Source organism: Drosophila suzukii, chromosome 3 (assembly GCF_043229965.1).
Source record: "Drosophila suzukii chromosome 3, CBGP_Dsuzu_IsoJpt1.0, whole genome shotgun sequence".
Classification (NCBI taxonomy): domain Eukaryota; kingdom Metazoa; phylum Arthropoda; class Insecta; order Diptera; family Drosophilidae; genus Drosophila; species Drosophila suzukii.
The window spans coordinates 85,494,112-85,517,732 of record NC_092082.1 but is presented as its reverse complement, the minus strand read 5'-3'; the positions used below and the strand labels follow the sequence as shown (position 1 = coordinate 85,517,732).

At 43.9% G+C, this 23,621-nt stretch overlaps 6 protein-coding genes across 6 annotated transcripts in view; 1 reads left to right on the top strand and 5 right to left on the bottom strand.

Moving 5' to 3' along the window:
• Bicra (BRD4 interacting chromatin remodeling complex associated protein) overlaps positions 1 to 9,873 on the bottom strand; it is a 47,033-nt gene extending 37,160 nt beyond the window's left edge. Inside the window, exons 1-2 of the mRNA XM_036818616.3 lie at positions 9,639 to 9,873; positions 8,271 to 9,087 (exon numbers count right to left, since the gene is read on the bottom strand). Coding sequence (XP_036674511.3) covers positions 8,271 to 8,301 — 31 coding nt within the window. The 5' untranslated portion in view covers positions 8,302 to 9,087; positions 9,639 to 9,873. The remainder of the gene's footprint in view (positions 1 to 8,270; positions 9,088 to 9,638) is intronic.
• Positions 9,874 to 9,940: 67 nt separating this feature from the next.
• On the top strand, positions 9,941 to 13,893 carry Cul5 (cullin 5). The gene is made up of 7 exons (XM_017070874.4): positions 9,941 to 10,094; positions 10,180 to 11,789; positions 11,991 to 12,111; positions 12,175 to 12,532; positions 12,593 to 12,771; positions 12,830 to 12,979; positions 13,039 to 13,893. The coding sequence occupies exons 1-7, from the start codon at positions 10,086 to 10,088 to the stop codon at positions 13,174 to 13,176; spliced, it is 2,565 nt and encodes an 854-aa protein (XP_016926363.2). The 5' UTR covers positions 9,941 to 10,085; the 3' UTR covers positions 13,177 to 13,893.
• A 125-nt stretch (positions 13,894 to 14,018) lies between these two features.
• Positions 14,019 to 17,474, bottom strand: Sirt7 (sirtuin 7). Its single transcript, XM_036818328.3, has 2 exons — positions 17,079 to 17,474; positions 14,019 to 16,708 (listed from the first exon to the last, which is right to left on the bottom strand). The coding sequence occupies exons 1-2, from the start codon at positions 17,235 to 17,237 to the stop codon at positions 14,537 to 14,539; spliced, it is 2,331 nt and encodes a 776-aa protein (XP_036674223.3). The 5' UTR covers positions 17,238 to 17,474; the 3' UTR covers positions 14,019 to 14,536.
• A 200-nt stretch (positions 17,475 to 17,674) lies between these two features.
• LOC108007221 (serine protease snake) lies at positions 17,675 to 19,089 on the bottom strand. The gene is made up of 4 exons (XM_036818798.3): positions 18,956 to 19,089; positions 18,599 to 18,872; positions 18,081 to 18,396; positions 17,675 to 18,019 (listed from the first exon to the last, which is right to left on the bottom strand). The coding sequence occupies exons 1-4, from the start codon at positions 19,041 to 19,043 to the stop codon at positions 17,744 to 17,746; spliced, it is 954 nt and encodes a 317-aa protein (XP_036674693.3). The 5' UTR covers positions 19,044 to 19,089; the 3' UTR covers positions 17,675 to 17,743.
• A 321-nt stretch (positions 19,090 to 19,410) lies between these two features.
• On the bottom strand, positions 19,411 to 20,830 carry LOC108011677 (venom protease). The gene is made up of 3 exons (XM_017076878.4): positions 20,671 to 20,830; positions 20,349 to 20,619; positions 19,411 to 20,173 (listed from the first exon to the last, which is right to left on the bottom strand). Exons 1-3 carry the CDS (start codon positions 20,768 to 20,770, stop codon positions 19,585 to 19,587), a joined length of 960 nt encoding a protein of 319 aa, XP_016932367.3. The 5' UTR covers positions 20,771 to 20,830; the 3' UTR covers positions 19,411 to 19,584.
• Positions 20,831 to 21,198: 368 nt separating this feature from the next.
• Positions 21,199 to 22,426, bottom strand: LOC108007217 (venom protease). The gene is made up of 3 exons (XM_017070852.4): positions 22,265 to 22,426; positions 21,936 to 22,206; positions 21,199 to 21,873 (listed from the first exon to the last, which is right to left on the bottom strand). The coding sequence occupies exons 1-3, from the start codon at positions 22,359 to 22,361 to the stop codon at positions 21,285 to 21,287; spliced, it is 957 nt and encodes a 318-aa protein (XP_016926341.4). The 5' UTR covers positions 22,362 to 22,426; the 3' UTR covers positions 21,199 to 21,284.
• Positions 22,427 to 23,621: the final 1,195 nt, after the last annotated feature.

Genomic DNA, 23,621 nt, shown 5'->3' with positions numbered 1-23,621 from the left:
ATCATCATCATTTATAACAAGCATGAGGACTTTAGCCCTTGGGCAAATGCAAATGCCCCTGGGAAAAAGAGCGGGTGTGTGGTTGGGGCAACTGTTTGGGTGCATTTGAGCTATGGCAGCAGCTATTCACTTTCAAAGTCAGGCCACTCCAACCAGAAGCCACCCAGCAGCAGTCCCCGTTCCATTTCCATTTCCCAGCCCGTAATATGCAAAGTTTTCTTCAACATTGCACACAAAGTTAAGCTCCACTTTTGCTGGCCAACAACATTAAGGTCATTGTAACTCATCCCCATCTCTCATTCCCCATCTCCCCCACTTGGAACTGGGTCAACTTCCCTGGTATTCGTACCCCTCTCTGTTCGTGCCGCTTTCGATTTTGTTGCATTTCGGACACTAACCCTTTCTCTCCTCCTCGGCACGCGATCGCAATTAACCGGCATTTAGTTACTCAGACGCCTGGCGGTGGATGGCCCCTCGAAACTATAATTCCATGGATACATGCCCACACAGGAAATATATTTTGATAATTACAACTTATTATAATATCATACTCATGCAAGGAAACGGAATTGAAAGGCAAAAGCCTTTTATAGTAAAAGATACACCAAAGTTCACCCAATTACATTAAACCTTATGATATACATAGATAGGTGACATTTGATTTTCTTATCTCTATTGTTTTTATAGTTCCAGTAAGTATACTAACTCATTTGGGATCTCTTAATAGATTGATAGTACTTTTAAAGGGCTCTCAAAGAAATGAGTACCCCGTTTTTATGCCACTTTTTTCTAGTGCACTCTGGGCCACAACCTTTCCTATCAACCATCTTTTGCTCCCAAATAAATTCGCGGTTGAAAAAGTCCATAACTGCCTTTAACGATCCGGACACTTGTGCAAATGTTTACCCGTTGAATTCACAATGAGGCATTCGAGAGAATAAACCAAACCCGATTCAGAACCATAACGATGCAGAGCCAAAAACCCAGCCGAGGGGCACGAAAATAACCAAGCGTGGCGGAAGGCGAAAAGCAAACTTGAGTTCGGTTTTATTATAATAACTGGCGGCCGACACATAATGCTCAAACATGCATTAAAACATATGTACTTGAGCATATCTACATGGTATGCGTGTACAGACTGTGCGTATCATTAATTTATGGCTGTTGGTGCTAATCAAAGTGCGATAATTATTTGCATAATTTGTATAAATTATATTTATAAATATAGGAGAAAGAGAATATTAAATGAGTGCTTTTAAGTTGTACTGTTTATAAATATATATCATATATATTTGTGCACGTATCTAAAAACCTCCCTGTAGTTCTGTAAATCACTGTTCCTATAAATGGCTATAAAATAAACTGCATTTGGCTTAATGTTCACCTCTCACCATCTCTTTTTGCGGTGAAATGCATGAGATGGCACAGGCCCCCAACTTGAACATTCAAAGACCATTAACCCATTAACCAGGGGATTTCCCCGCTCCTCCGGATCTGCTAATGCGAATGTGAATGTCAAGTGGCATTGTACAATGCAGAAGTGCAGAAATGCAGAATGCACACATGAGCGATCCCCCGTTGAAAGTGGATGACATGCAAAATGCATCCGCTGGAGTGCAGTAAGATGCCCGGGGCATTCCCCTTTCCCCTTTTGCGTTCCCGATTTCGATTTGGAGAGCTCGTCAGGCGGTAAAATTTTGTTAATAATGCAACTTGGCTGAGCATCGGAAATTCGTGTTGTATTGTTGTGCGGGATGGTCTGGTGTTTGTACTTTTGCGCCCAAAGTTTGTCAAACAGGAAACAAGTCGAGCCAATAACAACAAAGGCAATACATAACTTGAAGTCGAAACAGGGAAAAGGCTGTAACGGCAACTGTTATTTTGTGTTCAATACAATACAGTCAGTTGGAAAATGGTAAGTCTGCTAATCTCACTTGACAACCAGATTATGTTTGGCGGCATATGTTTTGGCAACCTTTGGGGGTTGCTTTTAGGGATTGCATTTTTGCATTCATTCGAAATAATCCCATTTTACACATTGTAAATGTGATTTACCAAGGTATTTTTCATCGTCCATGTTTCTGAATTGTTTTAATTTTAGTACCCATTTTAGAAATACATCAAATATTTGGTACATAACTGAAGTTGTTTTATCAGATTAATAGTTTCGAAATATATATTTGCAGATACAAAACGAGGAAAGACATCGAGACTAAAATAGTTATAAATAAGGTTATTTATTTCTTAATTGCAGAAATATTTACCTTTGAAAACAAATTGTCAGAAATTGCCTTAATTAGGCACTTTCAAGGATAAACTTTAATAGCTCTTGCAAATACAATTATTACCCTAAAATTCTCTATTAATAACAAATAAATACACAAATTCCCTGAGCCCTCCCTCCATCTCTTTCTCTCCGTCTATCACTATCCTTTTCTCGCTCTTTTTCTCTAATGTAGAGAACTTGTGCGGTTGATTGCAACGTTGCCAGACTTCACAGGCAAACGTCGAAAATTAATTATGGCTCCCCAAACACACACACAAAAACAACAACAGGGGATAGAGGGGAGAGGGGGAATGGAAATAAACAACATCCAACATATGCAGAGTGCAGACAGGACGACGACGACGTCGATGAGAATGAGAACGAGGATGAAGCGGAAGTGGAAGTGGCAAAAGCCGAGAAGGACGTGTGTGGAGGAGCAAGCAGAAGGTTCAAAAGTTGGGAGTTTGCGCGGCAGCCGCAAAAAACCTGTACACAAATTATCTATAATAAAAATGCAAAACTTTCCACACGCACACAATACAGATGTACAAGGCACCAACACCAATACCAACATGTGTACCGAAATACATTGGAAAAAAAAAGGGTTGAAGAAGCAAAAGCAGCGACATGTCGAAAATCAAAAACTCTCGACTCTCCACTCTCCAGAGAGCCAAAAAAACACACGGCAAGCAGCAATAACAAGCGGAGAAACAAACGGGATAAATGACAGATGAAACGCACGCGGAGAGCGGAAAGGACCTTCTATACAAGTATATGTGTGTGTGAGTGTGTCTGTTCGTCCTGCAAACGAAGGTGAGCAACGAGTTCTGGTTCTGGTCTGGAATTGGGATTTAGTTTGGGTTCTGGATTTTGGGTTTGAGTTCGGGACAGCCAACCGACTTCCCAGCCGGCTCCATTCCACTTCCATTGTTCGTCCTCTGCTGCAGATCAAACCGGAATAACCCCTAATGAAAACAACACAACACGGACTACAACAATTGTTACCGAATCGATTATAGGGGAGTGAGATCCCAACTCACACTCCCAAATCACAGTGGTGGTTAAAAAATTAGTCCCCAAACTTGATTACGTTTCTCACTTTATTATTGCTCATTGGGGTGCACTTTTCAAAAAAGTTTATACGAATTTCTGGGAAATAAGTTCTAGGAAAATTATGTTTAGTCCTAGAACTTCTTAGAAATGAAAACATTTTAAAATTCACACTTGGTATTGGCCTTGTGAGTAGATGTTTTATTAATTACAATTCTTTTAGGAACCACTTAGTTTCCTAAGAAATAAATGTAGGTAAGTGTTGTTTGTCCAAAAAGAGTGTTCCTTAATCGACAAATTTTAATTCTAAATTTCTTGAAATTCCATAATAATTATGTTTAATATTGGTAATGCCCCCTAATAGTATCTAAACACCTAACCTTAATTGTACGGTGCATGTCTAACTGGCGGATAGCAGCCGCATATCCGTCGCCGCCATATTAGACATTCGGGAGGCAAAAATAATTTATGCCCAGCCTGCGTCTGACCCCCTTTTTGGCCCCCGTAATGACCCCCACACAGCCGAAGTTCAGTTCAGTTCAGCCACTGGCAACCGGCAGGGAAAATTCCGGGTTGGGATGATACATGGACAGCATCGGAAATTGGTCGATTAGGCGGGGGAAATATTTCAAATGTGCTACAACAATAAACGACATGAAACCGGCCACTTCCTGAGAAGTGTTGGTAAACGCAATCAGGTCCTGACATTAGTATTATGAGCTATTCAATTTGTGTAACTAGAAAATGGGGATACATTTGGAAAGATTATTTTGGGATGATTTTCTACAGCTTATTGATTCGATATCCGTAGATAATATCCTTGTAAATATTAAAAATATATAAAATTATGCTGATCAGGTAAAAGTATGTATTTAATTAACTTTTTTAATTATGCCGACTTCAACCAACATAATTTTTCCTGCAAAAAATACTCCTCTTTTCCATAGCCTACTGTTCAGCGTGCGTTGTGAGTTTTCCGCTTTCCCAAGGGAAATTGACTTTGCCACGAGACTTCATCTTCCGACTTTTTCGCTCGCATTCCCATTGTTATTGGCGCTAATTCCGACGTGCTCCCAAAAACAATTTCCTGAGAGCGCACTCGCGATTGTCGTCGTCGTCGTTTTCCACATCGTCTTTTGGCCACTTCGACGACTCGCCCCGATTTTTTAATAGATAGATACACATCGCAAGCCAGCGGCGCGATTAACCCCCAAAAAGAAGTGTCAACTTTCAACTCAACCGCCAAATGGCCAACCCCAAGGATTCGTGGCATTTTCGAGATAATTCGATTATTTAGCTTTTAAGTCTTCAGACATTTTATTAGCCAATTTTGGTTTTCAAAAGGAATATGAAATAAGGAAATATATTTTGATAGTTAAATAAAAAGTTAATTTAAAATTAAAGTCATAGAAGAAAAATCAATACGTGGTTATTTAAACATCAAAATAACCACAATATGCCAAAAATTAATTGAGATTGCAAGAGGAAAAGAAAGAAATTATATTAACCCCGCAAAGAAAGTGTCAACCTCCGCAAAAAAGAGGACAAACCACAAGGATTCGTGTAATTTGCTTCACAAGTCTCGACGCTAGATGAGAAAACTTTCCCAGCTTTCGCAGAAATCAAAGCAATTTCATTACGGAAAAGCGGAAAAACCAAGAGTACGGGTGAAACAGAGCGAACTGAGTGAGAGAGAGGGAGTTAATAGCCCGATGCGTTGCTTTGGCAACTTTTGCCAACTTTTTGCAGCTCCTAGAAAGCGGTCGAGACCCTTTTGTGTGCCAAGATTAATGATGTGACTCGAGGATGACGACGTTTGGCATTACAAAAAGGAGGCAGAGAATTGGGGTTGTGGGGACTTCTGCCTTCTATATGCTAATCAAAATTCCATTCCCCAACATTGTTCTTGGCCTTGCTTTTCGACACTCGTAAATCATTGCACAAAAGCAAAAAAGCCAAGAGCAATTAGGCGCAACAAAGCAACAATTGCACTGATAACAACTTGAGTTCCGAGAGAAATTGCTGGAAAATTATCGGGAGAGAAGAAAAAAAAAAAGAAAGAGAAATCGGTAGTGCGTCGCTCTCTGTTGATAAGAAAAATAAAATTTATAACGAGTGTAATACCCCAAGCACGGGGAATAAGTTATAATAAAGCTCTGTATAGCACTTTTAAACCAAAGTGTATATAGTTTGCATATATGTATGTAACTCTAATGAGTCATCGAAAGAACTTTTTGTTGACTCAGCATTAGTAGTCCAGATTTTAACTCATGATACTGAAATGCAGCGTATGTATTTCACTTAAAACCATTGAATTTCACACTTATTTTAGATAATATAGATAAGAAACCTTTGAAGAGAAGGCAACAAGTTATCGCTTATCAGTAAGCTAATCCCTTTTTAAACAAGCCAACCCATTACAAAATGTTATAAAACTAAAGAATTCTTCTGAGCAACCACCTTGATAAGGTCTCAATTATTTATTGATTAATAAATAATGCTGACCAAAAATGTAGTAGCAATAAAACTAACCTATGTGAAAATTTAAATAGGCGACGATTCTAATGGCGCCTAATGGTCCGGAAAATCGATTTCACCTTAAACAGAACTTAATGACTCTTTGTCACGCGTCAACGCGAAGAAGACAGCGCGAAAATCGAAGCAATAACAACAAATCGAATCAGATTGACTGCAACGCCTACTCCAAAGGAATTCCAAGGGTGAATTCCGCTGCTCCGCTTTCTAAATCGAGTTTAAATCGAAATTCCCAAGCGATTCGCCTCAGGCAATAACAAGAATAATAATAACAATCAATCAACTGGTAGATGGAAATCGTTTCCAGTGTAAACATTGCCAACAAGTCTTTGTATAACTCCGCTAACCCTCGTATCGCATGTAAACAGTGTAAATATCGATAACATTCTCGGTACTGCTAGAAATAAGGTCAGTGTAGATTAGGAAATCGAGACGAGCACTAAAAAATAAACGTTAAGAAAAAGTCACTATACACGAATATTTCAAAAATAACCTATGGATTTCGCAGAAATTAGTTAGATTTTTTCAAAATATGAAAACCTTTGGGTTAGATTACAAGTTAATGGAAGCTATTTGTGTAAGACTTCTATACATTTTTGGAAAGATTAAAAATAACAATGTTATTAAGATTTTTGTTATTAATAAACCGATCATATTCACTCTTTTATAGGTTTACTAGCTTTAATAAAGCAACAGGCTTGTTACACTTAATTTAAGTGGAAACGGAAGTCGTTTGCGAGTAGCAAAGATCATAATAAAGTTAGTTTAACCTGCCGAAAACCGGTTATCAGCAATCACGCGAAATTCTACACACAAATTAAACATGACCATGTAGTAAAATTTGTTTTTTATCAGGGTGTATTTTCTGGCTATAACCTGCAATTGTTGTAAATGCACTTGCAATAGAATTGCCACGCTTATTCATTCAATTTGCTGGCACGTTTTGCATTACACACGACAACCCTGACCTACAAAGTGGCAAATAATAAAAAACTCAAGCCCCCTGCTTTTTGTTGCTTTGGATCGAAAATTGTTTGTGCTGTTTTGCTGGCGCTTGAGCAGAGTTTACATTGAATGTTATAAATAAATTAAAGGAACACAGCGTGGGAGTGTGTGTGTGTTGTGTGATTGTGTGTGAGGGGCCGGACAGTCTGAGTTTTCAAGCGATGCACGACTTGCGTTTAACATTCAACGCTAATTGCAGTTGATAAGTGGACAGCATTCCTCATCGCCAAACAGCCAAGCCTGAGCCCATTATTATTTCCTACCAGCACTATAGTGAAAATTGCATGTTAAGGGTTGACCAAACCAAAAGTATCTTCTCTCAAATTGGGCACAAAAATATGGCATGATTGTCGGATATGTAAATACAAAGATGATTTGTTTCAAAATGGAAATCTTTTAGGATAGTATAACAATGTTATTATCAAAACTGTATAATAATATAAGAAACGTGAAAAAGAAAGAGTGTTTACGATTGTAAACAGTTATTTCACGAGAACGAAAATGTATCTTCAAGAACAGGAACATTATCTATAAGAACAAAAATGTATCTTCAAGAATAAGAACATTATGCAATTTTAAAAACTTCTCATTAATTTAAATAAGTAGTATTTTTAACTAATGTAATAACAATATTTTATTGTTGTGAACGGACTAAAAATAAAAATAAAATAATTAGTTATCAATAGGGTTCCCTTGTTAAGACTATCCAATTTCTGATAAGTTCTACCGATAACAACCTGCTATTCCAGCGTCTGGCTTTTACCATGTAATTATTCGGCCATAATATTTATGGCCCTGGCGAAAACCAAACGCAAACAAACCGAAGCTGGTGAATTTTTGGTTTTTATGGGTTTTGTCTGCTTTCTTCCCAGCAGCAACAAACACACACACACACATCGAAAGACATGAGGGTTATGTGAGCTACATTTACATCTGCTTAAGACAGTGACGGATACTTTCTCTTTTCCCCGCTCGAGTGATGAAACTTGTGTTAAAAATAGAATGGCGAGCGAGTGAAGAGCGAGCAATGGAAATAGCTGCCTCTTTCCATTCATATTTTTGTGTGATTTAGTTTTTTTCATTCTTCTTTTGCGATGAAAACTATTAATTATGCTGGTTTTTGTCACTGTAGAATAGCCGAATTGTTGGATTGTTGGGAGATGTTTACAAAGTTCAAGTGTTTGGGAGCAGCTGCGCAGCCAGCGTTTCGAGAGAGCGCGTTTATTTTTAGCCCGAGAGAAGAACGACAGGCGAAAGAGCAGCGAGAGCGAAACAGCGAGAAGAGAACATGCGCAAAGTGCATTTTTAAAATCAAAATCGGATGCTGCACGCTCTCGCTCTCTCTCTGTCTCGGAAAATAGTCAGCGTGATTACGAGTGTGGTAATTTTCTTTTTTTCTTTGGTATTTTCTCACCTGGTCGATCCAATGACTGTCTGCGACTCATTGGCAAAAGATTTGTGCTGCTTGTGTTGTATGGTGGTTTTTTTTGGGGGGCTTTCGGAGACAAAAACGTCGGCCAATGCAAATTATGCCAAATTTGATTGCTTCATTGGTTATTTGTTGTTATTGCTGCTGGGTGGCTGGTAGTTCCTTTTAATGCTATTGCTTTAGCTTATTTCCTTTTGCCGCGCTGCTTCTTACTCAATTCTATACACTCAACACACACACACGCGGACATTTTTCGAATTTCATTTCACACGCGACTGTTGACTTTCTTTTTGCCCCCTCTCTTTCTCTCACGCTATTCCTTCTTCTTCTTCTTCTTCTGAGAACACGACAGATGATGATTTTGGTGTTGTTGTTGCTGGGGGGCTCTTTTGATTTGAGGTGTTGCTGCTTCGGCTTCTATTGCAATTTGTGACGTGTTGTGGTGATTTGTTTGTTGCTGGCTTGTTGTTTGAAAAACGCTTTTTTTGACACACACCACTCACACACGCGGAAGCAGCCAGCACACACACTCACAAACACACACGCACGCACACACTCACGCTCGCGCGTCACGTCAATGAACGCAGCAGCACGTAGTTGTTGTTTTCGTCACTGATTCTCGCTTTTTACGCACATTTTGCTGGCTTATCGAAGCACTGCTCACCCGAGCCTTGTTTATTTACATTTGCGCTATTTTTTTTTGTCGATTTTCGCCGATTTTATTCGTTTGGCGAGCGCGCGCCCCGCATCAAACTTTTTTAACAAAGAAGACGGGAGAAAATGGTGAATGCGAATGCTGGGGCTGGAAAAGACAGAGTTTTAGGCGATACTATCGGGGTATTTTTGTGACGAGCGTCTGGTCACACTGCGCTTTTGTACCATAACAGAAATGTTACGATAACATTAGCGAGTGCAACCTCCCTGATACTATCGTTGCTAGCAATATCTATTCTCATTACACGAAATTTAATTTATAAAATAATTAGACTGACAAGGGTCCGGCTATTAAAAAACTTCGTTGTGAAAATAGGTAAACACTAGAGTTGCCACCCAACTGCGCAGATGTTTCTTAGGTTGTAAATAAACATTTAAATTTTAAAAGAATTACTTTAATAAATCGGAAGTTTAAATTACACATTTAACTAGTGCCAATGTTCAACGTGTTAATAAAAAATAATAGATATATTCAATATTTACACATCTTTATGAAATGTAGGGGGATATTTTGAAATGCGGAACTAAATATAAAAACAAGCGCCTGACAACCCTGGAGAAACAAAACATTCGCTGGCGCAGACATTGGGTCGGGGACATGTGCTAGAGCGAGATGGCTGACGGCGGTGGGGCGCTTACACTGCTTCCGTCTCCCTCGCGCACGAAGAGGTAGAGAAGAAAAAAACCAAAAGGAAACTGGCAAACGGGCGAATTTCACACAACAATTGACAATAACATTTGGCAGTTACACTGTGAACGATTCTGACGGCTGTCAACGCTCGCGGGGCAAATAGTTCGTTAATTAAAGCATTTCCGGAGATTTCCCGCACTTTTGCTGCACTCCGAGTTCGACTGCCTGAATCGATAGGTCGATAGGCGGCTGGCCGTTCCCTCGGCACTTACCAACACTGGCTGGCCGATGTCTAACTATCGTATAATGCATTAACTCGACTTCGACTTCAATCGGTCATCGACCGTGCACTCACCAACACTGGCTGGCCGATAGCCATTTAATTACAAAAAATAAATATAAATGAAGTGAAGCGGACGCAGCAATAAAAACAAAGAGAGATTGCTACGATCAAAATGCTACGGGTAAGTGACCTTATCGGCAAGGAGAACACCCATCATACATAGCTTTCATAATGCACACACACACGTATATCTTTCTGGGCCGCAGGCAATCGGGAAACGGGACAGGGACATCTTCGAGGAGGTTTGGCCGGACAAAAGACGGATAGTGTTGAAGCTGCTGCGCCAGGACACGGTGTCGCAGCGCGAGTGGCAGGATCTGTTCTTCGGCGTCCACTTCGTGTGCCTGTGGGACGAGAAGGGTGCGTCCAAGATCTACGACTGCCTGCAGCAGGACATCGTCGAGTTCATCGTCCAGGCGCAGAGCCAGGTGCAGGCCCAGCGGGGCGAGCAGGCCCTCCTGGCCACCTACATCGTGGAGTGGCGCAAGTTCTTCACACAGTCCAACTACCTGCCGCTGCCCTTCCGCCAGCTGGAGCAGTCGCCCCAGGTGAAGCCCTCGTCCAGTGGCAGCAGCTCCTCCGCCACCGTTTCCGCCTCGGGAGCGAGTACGAGTGCTGCCGCGGCGGCAGCAGCCTCCTCCTCCGCCGCCGCCTCCTGCAGTGGTCAAACCGCGAAGTCGGGGGCCTCCACCTCATCCGCCGCTGGAGCCTCCACTTCTGCCGCTGCCGCTGCTGCCTCCACATCCGCCTCAACTAGCTCAGCAGCCGCGGCTGCAGCGGCCTCCGGGAGCGGGAGCACCAGCAGCACCTCGAAGAAAAACCCAACGGAGGACAGCCCTGTGCGGAAGCTTATGCTGGACTCCTGGAACAAGCACATCTTCCACGACATCAAGCACCGCCTGCAGGAGTCGGCAATGAAGATTGTGCACGCCGAGCGGAACGGCGATGCCTACGATGCCCAGCTGGTGGTGGGTGTGCGCGAGAGCTATGTGAATCTCTCCTCGAATGTCGAGGACAAGCTGGAGATCTACAGGGATAACTTCGAAATGGCCTACCTGAAGGCCACGGCCGAGTTCTATCGCCTGAAGTCCGCGGAGCAGCAGCAGGAGAACGGAGTGCTGGCCTACATGAAGTACGCCGACTCCAAGCTGCGGGAGGAGGAGGTGCGGGCCAAGCGGTACCTGGAGCCCAGCAGCTTCAGCATACTCACCTACACGCTGGTCAAGGTGCTCATAGTGGATCACCTGAACTCAATTATCGCGGAGTGTCCGGCCTTGATCAGGGACTACGAAACGGAGCGATTGAATCTCATGTTCCGCCTTATGGACCGGGTGCTGCATAACGTGGGCGTGGAAACCATGATGGGCGACCTGCAGCGGCACATCATAACTGCCGGACTGGCCGACATGCTCTCCGCCTCGGAGGTGATCACCCAGGACTCGGAGAAGTACGTGGAGCGGCTGCTCGAGCTGTTTAACAAGTTCAGCGACCTGGTGCGCAACGCCTTCAACGACGATCCCCGCTTCCTCACTGCCCGCGACATCGCCTTCAAGACGGTGGTCAACGACACCAGCGTGTTCAAGATGGAGCTGCCCACGAGTATCGCCAATCGAGGTGTGAAATACACGGCGCCGGAGAGCAAATGCCCGGAGCTGCTGGCCAACTACTGCGACATGCTGCTGCGCAGAACGCCGCTCAGCAAGCGCCTAACTAGCGAGCAGATCGACGCTCGCCTGCGCGATGTTCTATTGGTCCTGAAATACGTCAACAATAAGGACGTCTTCATGCGCTACCACAAGGTTCATTTGACGAGACGGTAGGTTGAATTCCAGTACTTGAAAGATATCTTTCAATTATCTAAATAAGTAAATTGAGATTGCTCCTAGAAGGTTACTCAAGTTTATGTCAACATTTTGTATAATGAATTGCTTTATAGTATTCATGATGAGATGATGCCAATGCCAATGAACCCATTTTCTTGTTCCCTCTTCACTTAACAATTTGCATTCCATTTTAGCTTGATTCTGGGAACCAGTGCGGACAGCGAAAAGGAGGAGGACATTGTCGAGTGGCTGCGTGAGGTCGGCATGCCGGCGGACTACGTGAATCGGCTTGCACGAATGTTCCAGGACATAAAGGTGGGTTCCAAAACGTGGCTTGCCTTCTAAATTATTTTATTTACACTTCCCTTAAATCGCCAGGTCAGCGAAGATCTTAATACTCAATTCCGCACGTCAATAAGGCGGCACGATGCTATCAACATTAAAATACTCAACGCAGGGGCCTGGGCCCGCTGCTCGGAGCGTGTGTCGGTCTCACTGCCCATCGAGCTGGAGGATTACATCCCCGATGTGGAGGAGTTCTACAAGAAGAAGCATTCCGGCCGTAAGCTGCAGTGGTATCATCACATGAGCAACGGCACCATCACCTTCGTGAATAACTTTGGCCGTTACGATCTGGATGTGACCACCTTCCAGATGGCCGTCCTGTTTGCTTGGAACCAGCGTCAGCACGACAAGATTTCCTACGAGAATCTCCGCCTGGCCACGGAGCTACCAGGTTGGGATAATTATTATATTTTCTTAAGGCTTTTATTTTTATACTTTAAAACCCTTAAAGATCCCGAACTGAGACGAACTCTGTGGTCTCTAGTGGCGTTCCCCAAAATCAAGAAACAGATTCTGTTAATGGAACCGGCGGCCATCAGTTCGCCCAAGGACTTTGCCGAGAACACAGTGTTCTATATCAATCAAGAGTTTGCCATTGTCAAGAATGGCAAGTCCCAGCGACGTGGAAAGGTGAGTACAGATATCGTCAGCTTATGGGTAACCAATAACCTGACTTTTCTCCTACCAGCTCAATCTCATTGGGCGACTGCAGTTGAGCACGGAACGCTCGCAGCAGGAGGACAATCAGTCCATTGTGCAGCTGCGCATCCTGCGCACACAAGAGGCCATCATCAAGATAATGAAGGTGCGCAAGCGGATGAACAACGCAGCGCTGCAGGTGAGTAACTGAAGTTGTAACGCCACTCGACACAATCTAAGAAAACTTTCCTCCCACAGGGTGAACTCATCGACATACTGAAGAACATGTTCCTGCCGTCCAAGAAGATGATCAAGGAGCAGCTAGAGTGGCTCATCGAGAACAAGTACATGAGACGAGACGACGACGACATCAACATGTTCATCTACGTGGCCTAATCACCTGCTCCTGATCCCGGCTCTAGTCTCAGTCCCGTCTAAGCAATCATTCCCATTTCCATTCCCTCACACGCTACTCAAAAAATATCGCCGCAGCGATTTTAATCTCAACGCCGACGTGCTCAAAGCACGCGCCCTGTTTCTGTTTATATGGAATTGGATAATTGTATTATATGGAAACGTGATTCGCTACTGACATTGCGTCCTCAGAGCATTTAAAAGACCCACATTTCAATCTAAAGCCGCTTCTCGTGTCCACATCCTGTATTCATATATGTATTCGTATTTGTGAAACTTTGTATTTTTATATTGGCCCTCCTGGCTGCACAGGTGTGTAGCTCTAGGTATTATGTTTTGTGCGGTAATTGCACCCTGAAATTCCACGCCCACGCCCTGCCCCCGAGTAATATCGATCGATAGCGTTAATCTAATCAACCTGCTGTTTTCTATGTGTGTAGTTCTCCCCTGTTTGTTTCCGTTGCCTGGTCTTCTGTTGATTCTTGGGTATTTTGCAATGTTCCACGTGAGACTCACACCGCCACAGGGATTGTAACCTCGAGCGGTGGCCAAATCCTCGCCTCCGGTCACTCCCAGCATGGAATGCCTAATCACACACAAACACTCACACACACGCGATCGCAAAACTACAACTAAAATAGCAATACATTAAGTTTAAGTTAATGAATAAACTTGGTTCTACACATAATGAAGGCGAAATGATTGCAATTTTAATTTTTATCAGGGGTATGGGGTATCGGAGTGAAAATAATCCTTTTTGACAGATTATTGGTTTTCCTTTTTTTCTAAATTATTTTGTTAATAGTTCAATAAAACGCGGCTGCTCTTCATTATACTTATAGTGGTTTTCTTCTTTATTTAACTTATATTTGTAAGGGCGGAAGTTAGGTTTTAAGCGTGCTTAAATAAATTAAAATTTGCAAACAAGTACGAATACACTAAAATACCAAGACAAGAGTTCGACGATTGAGACACAGAAATAACAGAATAAAATTTCAGTAAATATCTTATTAAATACATAAATGGACAGAAATTGACAAACAAAAAACAAGAACACACGGATAGGACATTTTAAAAAACACGTATAAATAAAAGGAACCCTAAACCTATGCTAGCTGGCACTACCATCTATGCTATGACTTATGATCCTATAGCTAAAATACTATTGAAGCGAGCATGTGTCTCGGTAAGAGCAGGTCGATATCATATTTGCTCAAACGAAATATATGATTTAAAATGTTCATAGACCAACGTCTCGAAAATTTGTCTGTAAATCGACCCACCCTTGTTTCTGGGGGTAAGGATCACGGCCGTAGAAGGATTGGGATCTGAATCCGGCGATCTACCGCCGCTTGCGTCCTTTCTTGTAGCCCTTGCCATACCATCCTGCTTGGGTGCGCGCCAGTTTCCGGGGGAAACTCGTACTCAGCTGCTGACGTCGCTTGGCCGTCTCCGCCGCCGCAATGTGTGCCAGGGATATATTCTCATCGTAGTCATCTTCGTCATCGGACGTGGGACAGCACTCGCAGACTACGAACCGACCGCTCCTGGCCCGTTTCTTGTGTTTGCGCTGGCTGAGGTTCCAACGTCGATAAAACTGGCACTCCAGTTCGGCATACCGATCGAAGCAGAAGTCACAACTGGCAGCGGACCGGTTCATAGCAAAGTTCGGCACCACCTGAGAGTTCCAAATATTTAGGTCCGCTGGCGGCGGTATCAGGATGCTGTGCAGGCCAGAGTAAGCATACTTGGCATCGTACCACGAGGGCAGTTGGCGCAGCAACTCCTCGTCGTTGTTCTGTCTCAACAAATCCACCTGGGCCAGCTCGCTTTCCTCCTCCTCCTCCTCCTCTTCGTTCTCATTCTCTGTGGTGGAGTCCCCATCGCCATCGACATCGCTCTTTATCTGGATGTTGAGCGATTGATACGCAGGTGGCAGCACCAATTTGGGCTCGACAAAGGGAGTTGACAATGGCGCTCCAATGGGCACCAGTGGCGGCAGCTGAAGTGGCTCTAATCTCACCTCAATTGGTTGCGCGGTCACGTTTTCCACATGAGTTTTTTGTATGGCGACTAGTTTGGGCAGCTCCAGGAAACCATTGTTCGCTGTTTCCTCCGTCTCTTCTTTGAGGGAAAGTGGCTCGAGCTTGGGCAGCAGCTCCAGAAGATTCAGCTCTTGCTTTAATATGGTGTCCTGGCTTTCTATTTCCTCCAGTTTCACTTCAGTCTCTATTTTAATGAACGACTCCTTTAGCTTTGGGCTGGAGTCAATCTCCGTTTTAACCTCTCCATTGGTATCCACTTGTTCCACCTTAATCTCCTCATCCTGGCCATTTATGAGCTTAAATTTCTGGCGTAGCTCCAGGTTTGTCTTAACTCTTCGTCCATTTTTGATAGGTGTGCGGATCCGTGGACCCTTTCCGATCGGGAGGTCGCTGTAGTTATAGCTACAGCTCTCGCTAGAGATGGTAGAGTCCTGCGTTTCCTCGGTGGTGGTGGTGAAGGCCTCCTCCTCGTCGGCATTCTTAAGCAAAGGTTGGGTGAGCGTGTGCAGTTCCTCGGGCATTAGGAGCGAAGCATGTGCGAATATGGGATCCTTTTCTTTCGTGTACACGGGAACTGGAATGTGGAGTAGGTGCATTAATTGGGCCATCACCCGATCGCATTTCCCGTTGATCTTAATGCTGGCTATTCCATCCTTGGGCGTCCACTGCAGGTTGACTACACAGATCTTGGCCCGTTGGCGGGCAGGCCGGTCCATCTGCCACAGCCAAGTGTATTTCTTGAGGACCTTGAGACTGGAGCCCAAGCAGAGGATCACATCTGCGCGCTCCGCATGCGCTGTGGCTCCCGCCCAATTCAGCGGCCACTTGACGTTCCCTCGCTCCCCGAAGTGCACAATAGTGTCGTAGAGAGGCTCCGAGCAGCGATGGCATAGACGGTGGGTTTTGTGGCAGTAGCGGGCGGTCATCTCCGTGGTATCAAACTGGCGCCAATAGACGCTGTTCGGTCGGCAGTTCTTGCACACTTCCACATACATGTTTCCATGGATTTCGGACAGCGAATGCCTCGGTAATCCGGATCGCAGGTGCAGGCCATCGCAGTTTTGGGATACCACATGATGCAGCAGTCTCCTCCGATGCATTTCGTACAGGGCCATGTGCGTGTAGGTTGGATTCGCGCTAGACAGATCATGCTCCCCGATCTCCTGGCCCTTTTGTAGCAAAGTCCAGATGCCCTGGCTGCCGCGGTAGTCCGGAATCAAAGCCGCCGTGCTTATCCCCGCTCCAGTATAGCAAACCAGGTGCTTTGCCTGCGAAATAATGTTGGCCAACTGCTCCACCTTCGCCTCGATCACGTGCGGTGCATCCTCGCGTTCCACCACCCGCTCCTTGTAGATCTCCACGCGCTCCTTGCGCTTCTTGGTGGCCTTCACGATGTCCGGGTGCTTGTCCAGGAACTGCCTATCCTCCGTGGAGCGCAGCGAGTCGCACTTCCGCAATATCATCGAGACCTAAAATGGTATTTTGATTGATTAGCATAAGCAGATAAAGGTGGATTGGCTTCCAATACGCTTGCAATAGGGATTTGAAGAGTTTGCTTTGGCTTTAAAATGATATCGGAAATCTGGAACTAGATTTAAAACTAATTTGAAGATTATCTTGAGAAAGATGTAGATTTTGTACCTTTGAACTATGCTATAACATCATGATAGTGATTAGTCGTTATTTTATGTTATTAAAAGTATTTCATTTTTTTTTAGGAGAGTAGCTCTAAACCACTAATAGACAACCATTCATTGGATCCCATGAATAGTGGTCAAAATTGAAACTTTCTTTGCAAGGGTATAAGCACACGCACACACACACAGGCGCACTAATTACCCTTCGCATGGCATCCTTGCGTCGCCGCTTCTCGTTGTCCTTCTTGGCAGGATTCATCTTGGCCCGCGTTATATAAGACTGCGCCACATCCGCCTCCTGCTTGGGCTCCATCTCCATGTGCTGCTCCTGCTCCTCCTCCTTGTCCTGTTCCTGCTCCATGATCCGGCACAATTACAATTGGCAAATCAAAGTGCGCCGCGGCCAGGAAACTGGGAAAGTGCGATGTGGTATCCTGCGCAGGATATCCGCTTACATTTTATTCGCCATTTAGTCGCGGACCCCTGGCCATTGGTAATTGACAATTTGCAATCAGACTCCGGAATCCAGCGAGTTTTGTTTTATTCTAAAAATGTTTCTTTTTTTAGGGAAAAAAAGGTAAACAACTATCGATGAATGCACCGATAGCTTTGGGCTATCGATGTGCCAGGGATGCACCATTCACGTATTCTAAAATCATCGTACCGTTAAGAAACTTTTAAGAAATACATGCATTTTAAATATTAAGTTTTGAATGTTAATAATTTTATATATTTTTCAGGTACATTAAATTGAACGATGTTACTTTGGTTAGGACTATTTTTTAAAACAATTGCAAATTGAAAAAAATGCGTATATTTAGACAAATTAGTTATGAAATTGCACAAATGTAAAGCTTGTTAAAGTTTTTAATATTTTGCCATTGCTTGGGTTATCCAGTTTAGATAAGGATACACGCGGGTATATATTCCAGGAACACCTGGTGATCCGCAAGATAATCCAACCGAGGTAATTGCTACAACATGATACATGCAAGGATATTCTTGATGATACATTAACAAAGGACCACCCGAATCGCCGTAACAGGTATCCCGGGCCAACTCGGATCCCACACATAGTTGGTTGTTGACATCGAATCCTTGCGGGAATTCCTCCCTTTGGCGGGTAAGAAGTTTTTTGCACACCTATGTAGGGGAATTTAAAACATTATCTAGTAATTTTTTCAATATAATTTATAATACATACCTGATCTCCATAGCGGTCCAGCTTTACTTTTAGCAACTCGGACGAAGGCTTATCTGCCACCCCTGTGCTTCCCCAGCCAACGGCTATAAAGGAGTTGGAAAAGCGTTCATCTTGAAACGGCAGACAGGCAGGATGCTTATAAAGATCAAATATCACATCCTCCATCAGTTTTATTATTCCAATATCATGGTAAAGCTCCGGATCTTTGTATCCCGGATGGGCTAAGTACCCAGAAACACCATAATCCTTGGGAGCCGCATCGTCTTCGCTTGTATCAAAATTCAGTTCGCCCAATCGCACAATATTTACTTCTCCTCTGAAAGGGAGAGATTAGTATAGTAATTTTTAAAAATACAAAAAAAATTTTAAAGGTGGTCTAAAAAATTAAAATTAAAATTGTAATGTGTAGTTAAGAAAAAAGCAATCCCTTGCTTTAATGAGGTACTCATCGTAAATATTTAATTATAATTATAATTATTGGGGAAATTTAAACTACCCTTTGGTAAACCCCAACTTACCGTTCAGATTCTAAACAGTGGGCTGCGGTTAAGACAAACCGCTCGCTGATCAGAGCACCACCGCAAAACCAGTCAACACGGCTACCCTGAACTTGACGACGCCCCAATCGAGCCATGTGGGGGAATTCCCGTGGCTGAGCGGGTTGACCGCCCACAATCAAGGGCGTGTAACTCCTGCAGTTATCGAAAACCTGGCTCTCAACCTCAGCCCCCGGAAATAGATATCCGAAGTAGATTGTCTCCTCGAAAACGCTTTTCTTATATCTCGTGCAAGCTGAAGGGTTGTACTTTCAAATATTAGTATTACAAATAAAACTCTGTTATGTCACAAATATTTTGTTATCAATCTTTACTTACTCCTAACTATATCTACATCCGGACTCTGACCAAAAACACATGCCATCGGAATGATCAGAAGGGAGAACAGTGGAGGCGGCGACCACATCTTCTGCTTAAGGTGACGATCGGTGATCGACTGTGGATACGAACGGGTTTAACTCCCAATTAGACCCCAATCGGTCAGCTGTGGACCCCCCATTGGAGGCGGGTCTCAGCGGGTAAAAGCTAATAGAAACCCCCGCTCTTCAAACGATTAGCCCACTATAAAACAGATTTGTTTACATGCTCATATAAGTGGACATGCAAATTAAATTAATGATAAGTCTTGGTCGTATTTTTAACCGGGTAATGATTATAATTGGAAGAATTTGGGATTTTTATAAATGCTGATCGGTATTGTTTATATTTTTAAATCTCTTAGTAAAAAGATTTTTAAGGGGTTTTTCAAAAATAATAATGAAACAAAAGTAAAACTTTTATGTTTTATCAGATAGCATTAGCTCGATTTATTATAAGGCTCTTTTTATGGAATTATAGTTTACTTACATTTTTGAAAAGTTTTCAATGGAAACTATTTACTCATAATATAGCTTATGAAATTCAAAAAACTTTTCGGAGCATGATATTTTGTGTACTAATTTGATTTACTAGGTCTTGGCGAGCTGCTGCTTAATCCAGTCGAGGTAAAAGTGGACCCTTGTGTACATGGCGGGAAGATCGGGTGTGTCACAGGCCACTCCCACGGATGTTATGCCCATCACGTGATACATGCAGGGGTAATCCTTGTGATAGATGAGCACCGGTCCGCCGGAGTCGCCGTTGCACGTGTCCTTGTGTTCGTTTGATCCGATGCAGAGTTGGGTGGTGGCGTTGTATCCCTCGGGCAACTCATCATTCTTGTCCGCCGTGAATCTGCATCGCGTGTTGTAGTTGTAGAGTTTCACCTTCTGGAGCTTCTTGTTTTCGGTTCTTGGAACGATCTCCAATTGTCCCCAACCGATGGCGATGAAGGAGGGGACCGATCTTCCGTCGTCGAAGGGAAGGCACGCAGGATGTTTGTACTCATTGAAGGTTACGGTCTTGCTCAATCGCACCACAGCTATGTCATTGTAAATCGCAGGATGGCTATAGCCGGGATGTAAGGTGAAGTCCTTTACGGTAAAGTCCTCCGGATCGGCATCGTCAGTGCTTGTGTCGAATTCCAGATCCCCAAGGCGAACGATATTCACTGAACCTCTGAAAAGGGTTCCAAATTATTTTAGTTAAATTTAGGTGTTATATGTAGTGTTCATTTCTAAAACTAATTTTTAGGGGGAATTTTCTTCATTCAAAGTTCTAAGTTCTTTTGTTATTCTATAGTAATAAAATCATTTTCTTTCTGATCTCACTTAGTGATTAGGAGAATACCTACTGCGGCGAGTAGAGGCAATGCGCTGCGGTGAGCACATGCAGGTTGCTGATAAGTGTTCCTCCACAAAACCACTCAATCTCGCCATCATCTTCCCGATGTCCCAGGCGGGCTGCGTGCGGGAACTCCTTGGGCAAGGCGGGTCCTCCTCCGATTATGAGGGGTGCATAGCTCGTGCATTTGTCCAAGGTCTTGTAGATAATCGGAGCATTCTCAATCAAGAAGCTGAACTCTGACGTCTCCTCCCAAACGCTTTTCTTGTAGGAAGTGCAAGCTGTAGAGCACGAAAATGTAATACGGATTTTTAATATAATGATGCACTCACTTTTTACTATATCCGGATCTTGAGAAGTCACAAAGTTGACTAGTAGAACCAGCAAAGCTGCCACCAGCTGGACAATCTTGCCAGAGAACGCACTTCTCATCGTGCTGCTGCTTCTACGGTAAGCGAGTAACTAAGATCATTATTAATAACCATACAGCTTCTCTTAGTTAATCGGGGTGCAATCTCCTCAGGAGAGCCAATAAATACAGGGAAAAGCCGCGTTTTTGTTGATAAGAAATTATATACTGATACTTGCTCACGGCTTACGCAAACAGGAATTCAATACACATCAAAGCCAGTTCGAAGGCGTATAATATTGAAACAGCTCTTGGCTTGAGGGTTACAAAAATATTGAATGAAACATTCCGCAATCAGTTTAAACCATAATAAAGTTGATCCATTGTCACGACTTTCAGGCAAATGAAAAATTCTGTGGAAATGAAAACCTGAAAAGCTTATTTAAATTTTTATACCCAACCGGTTCGCTGAACAAACCGCAATGCATGCAAATTTTTATAGCCCGGTGGATTTACAATTTTGAAGTATATTTGTGGCTTCTCAGAGAACTCAGATTAGGACCCCATTTTAGGCATTCAAATGAATATAATGTCGCATTATGTCTGGTTGGCCAGTTCGCGCTTAATCCAGTCGAGGAAGTAGTGCACCCTTGTGTAGGCACTGGGAAGATCGGGCGTGGAACAGGCAATGCTGAACGAGGTGATGCCCATCACGTGATGCATGCAGGGTAGAGTCCCGTGGTAGGCCAGCACAGGACCACCCGAGTCGCCATTGCAGGTGTCCTTGTTGTCCTTCGATCCGATGCACAGCTGACTCCTGGCCTCATAGCCTTGGGGCAGTTCATCATTTGGCTCCACACTGGTAACACACTTATTGCCATAGCCCTGGAGCTGGACCTTCAGCAGCTTCTTGGATTGTTTCTGGGCAAACTTCCTCTGACCCCAGCCGATGGCGATGAAGCTCTCGTGTTGCTCGCCGTCATCGAAGGGCAAGCAGGCCGGATGTTTGTACCGATTGAACTTGACTTCCCGATCCAGTTTAACAACGGCAATATCATTGTAGAGTTTTGGGTTCTCGAAATCCGGATGTGGCCTAAGAGCCAGCACTCCAAAATCCTCCGGCTGTGCGTCATCCTGGTCATTATCGAACTCCAGCTCGCCCAAACGCACAACGTTGACTTCACCACTGGGGACATACAGAAATCTATTAGTTACCAATAATATGATATGAACATAAAACCAACATACTTTTCAGAAAAAAAGCAGTGAGCTGCTGTAAGCACTAGACGATTGCTTATCAAGGTTCCGCCACAGAACCATTTTGTTTCGTTGTTAGCATCTCTATTCCCCAGGCGAGCTGCATGGGGGAATTCCTTGGGCTCCGCCGGTGTGCCATCTACAATAAGGGGTCTTGAGCCGTGGCAACTGTCAACTGTCGAGTAGGTAATCGGGGCATCCTCCAAGAAGTAGCTAATGGCCACGCGTTTCTCGAAGACAATCTGTTTAAATTTGTTGCAAGCTAAAGAGAATACATATTGTAATTAGTTCTTTTAAGGGTTCTCAGTAACAACTCTTACCAAGCTGGACAGCTGCATCTGGATTTTGAGTATAAACAAGGCTGCAGCTCAGGGAAAACATTAGCAGCAAAATCGTTCCAAGTGATTGGATTTCCATCTTATTGATTCGTTCTCCAACTGCAGTGGCACACAAACGGCAGCCGACTGATTAAATCAAAGTTAATCAGCTAGTTTTCAAGTGCGCACTTTAGAGAAGCCGCTCTCCGGACTTAAATACCGATTGTTGGGGCGGTGCGGCTTGATCGATTAAATAGTTGCAGCCCCAAGATCGAGTGGTACGCATAAATATACGCGGGTAACTTTTGGGGTTTTTACGCGACGTGCGTAGGTGTTTATTGTATCACTTTGAAACAAGAACTCCTTAAGCCTAACTTAACTTAAGCGCTCCAGAGCAGAGCGGAGACTTAGGGGAGAGATGGAGAGGGAGAGCGGACGGCAGTGCGAGCGCGCGAGATATAGAAATCTGGATAAAACTGCCGCTCGACACTGCCTCCTGAAATTAAACGCCCTTTTGGCGTGAACATTCTCCCCCCCCCTTGCGAGGACACCCGTAGCAAGAACCTCAGGATAGTAGGCTCAGGAATATGTTGGAAGTGTAGATCGGTCGTCCGTATGTAGGAGAGTGTGGTGGGCCTTTCCACACTTGTGGCAGTGATGACCACTGCGGCAGGAGTCCTTGGAATGATTGTGAGCCAAGCAATTGGAGCAGTACTTCTGGATATGTACTTCCTGAAGCCGATTCTGGGGGCTTAGCCGTAGAAAGTGGTGGCACTTCCGTAGAGGATGGATCTTTTGGCAGACTCGGCATTGGTAGGATTTAATACCTCGAGTACGTCTGCCATCCAAGGCGGGGTATGGAACCCAATATTTGGATGGAGTATTCTTAGGAGGAACTTTTTGTACGGAAACTTGCGTTGAATAGGACGAAATGATGTGTGGAACTGAGGCGGATACTGGCCTTGGAGGGTCGGATGGAATCGTCGGAGTAGTAGGACCGCTGTTTCGATGCAGCAATGTGTGATGCCGATCTTGGCAAGTGAGACAGTTGTGAGCGCTTGTGCAATCCCGGAATTGATGGCTACTTGCAAAGCAATTGGAGCACAACTGCTTCCTTTGGATATAGGCTAAGCGATCTTCTACCGTCATCTGTAGGAAGCGTGGACATATACGCACGGGGTGGTTCTTCTTCGAACACAGATCGCAGCCTTTGGTTATCGGAACTAACCTTGTGTTGAAGGAATTTATTTTTGGAAATTCTGCCTCTCGATTTGTGTCTGTGGACTGGACGTGGTGGAAATTGGAAGATCGGAAGCTATCGACGGCCTCAAGAGTTAGATGGCGCTCCGTCAAATATGCA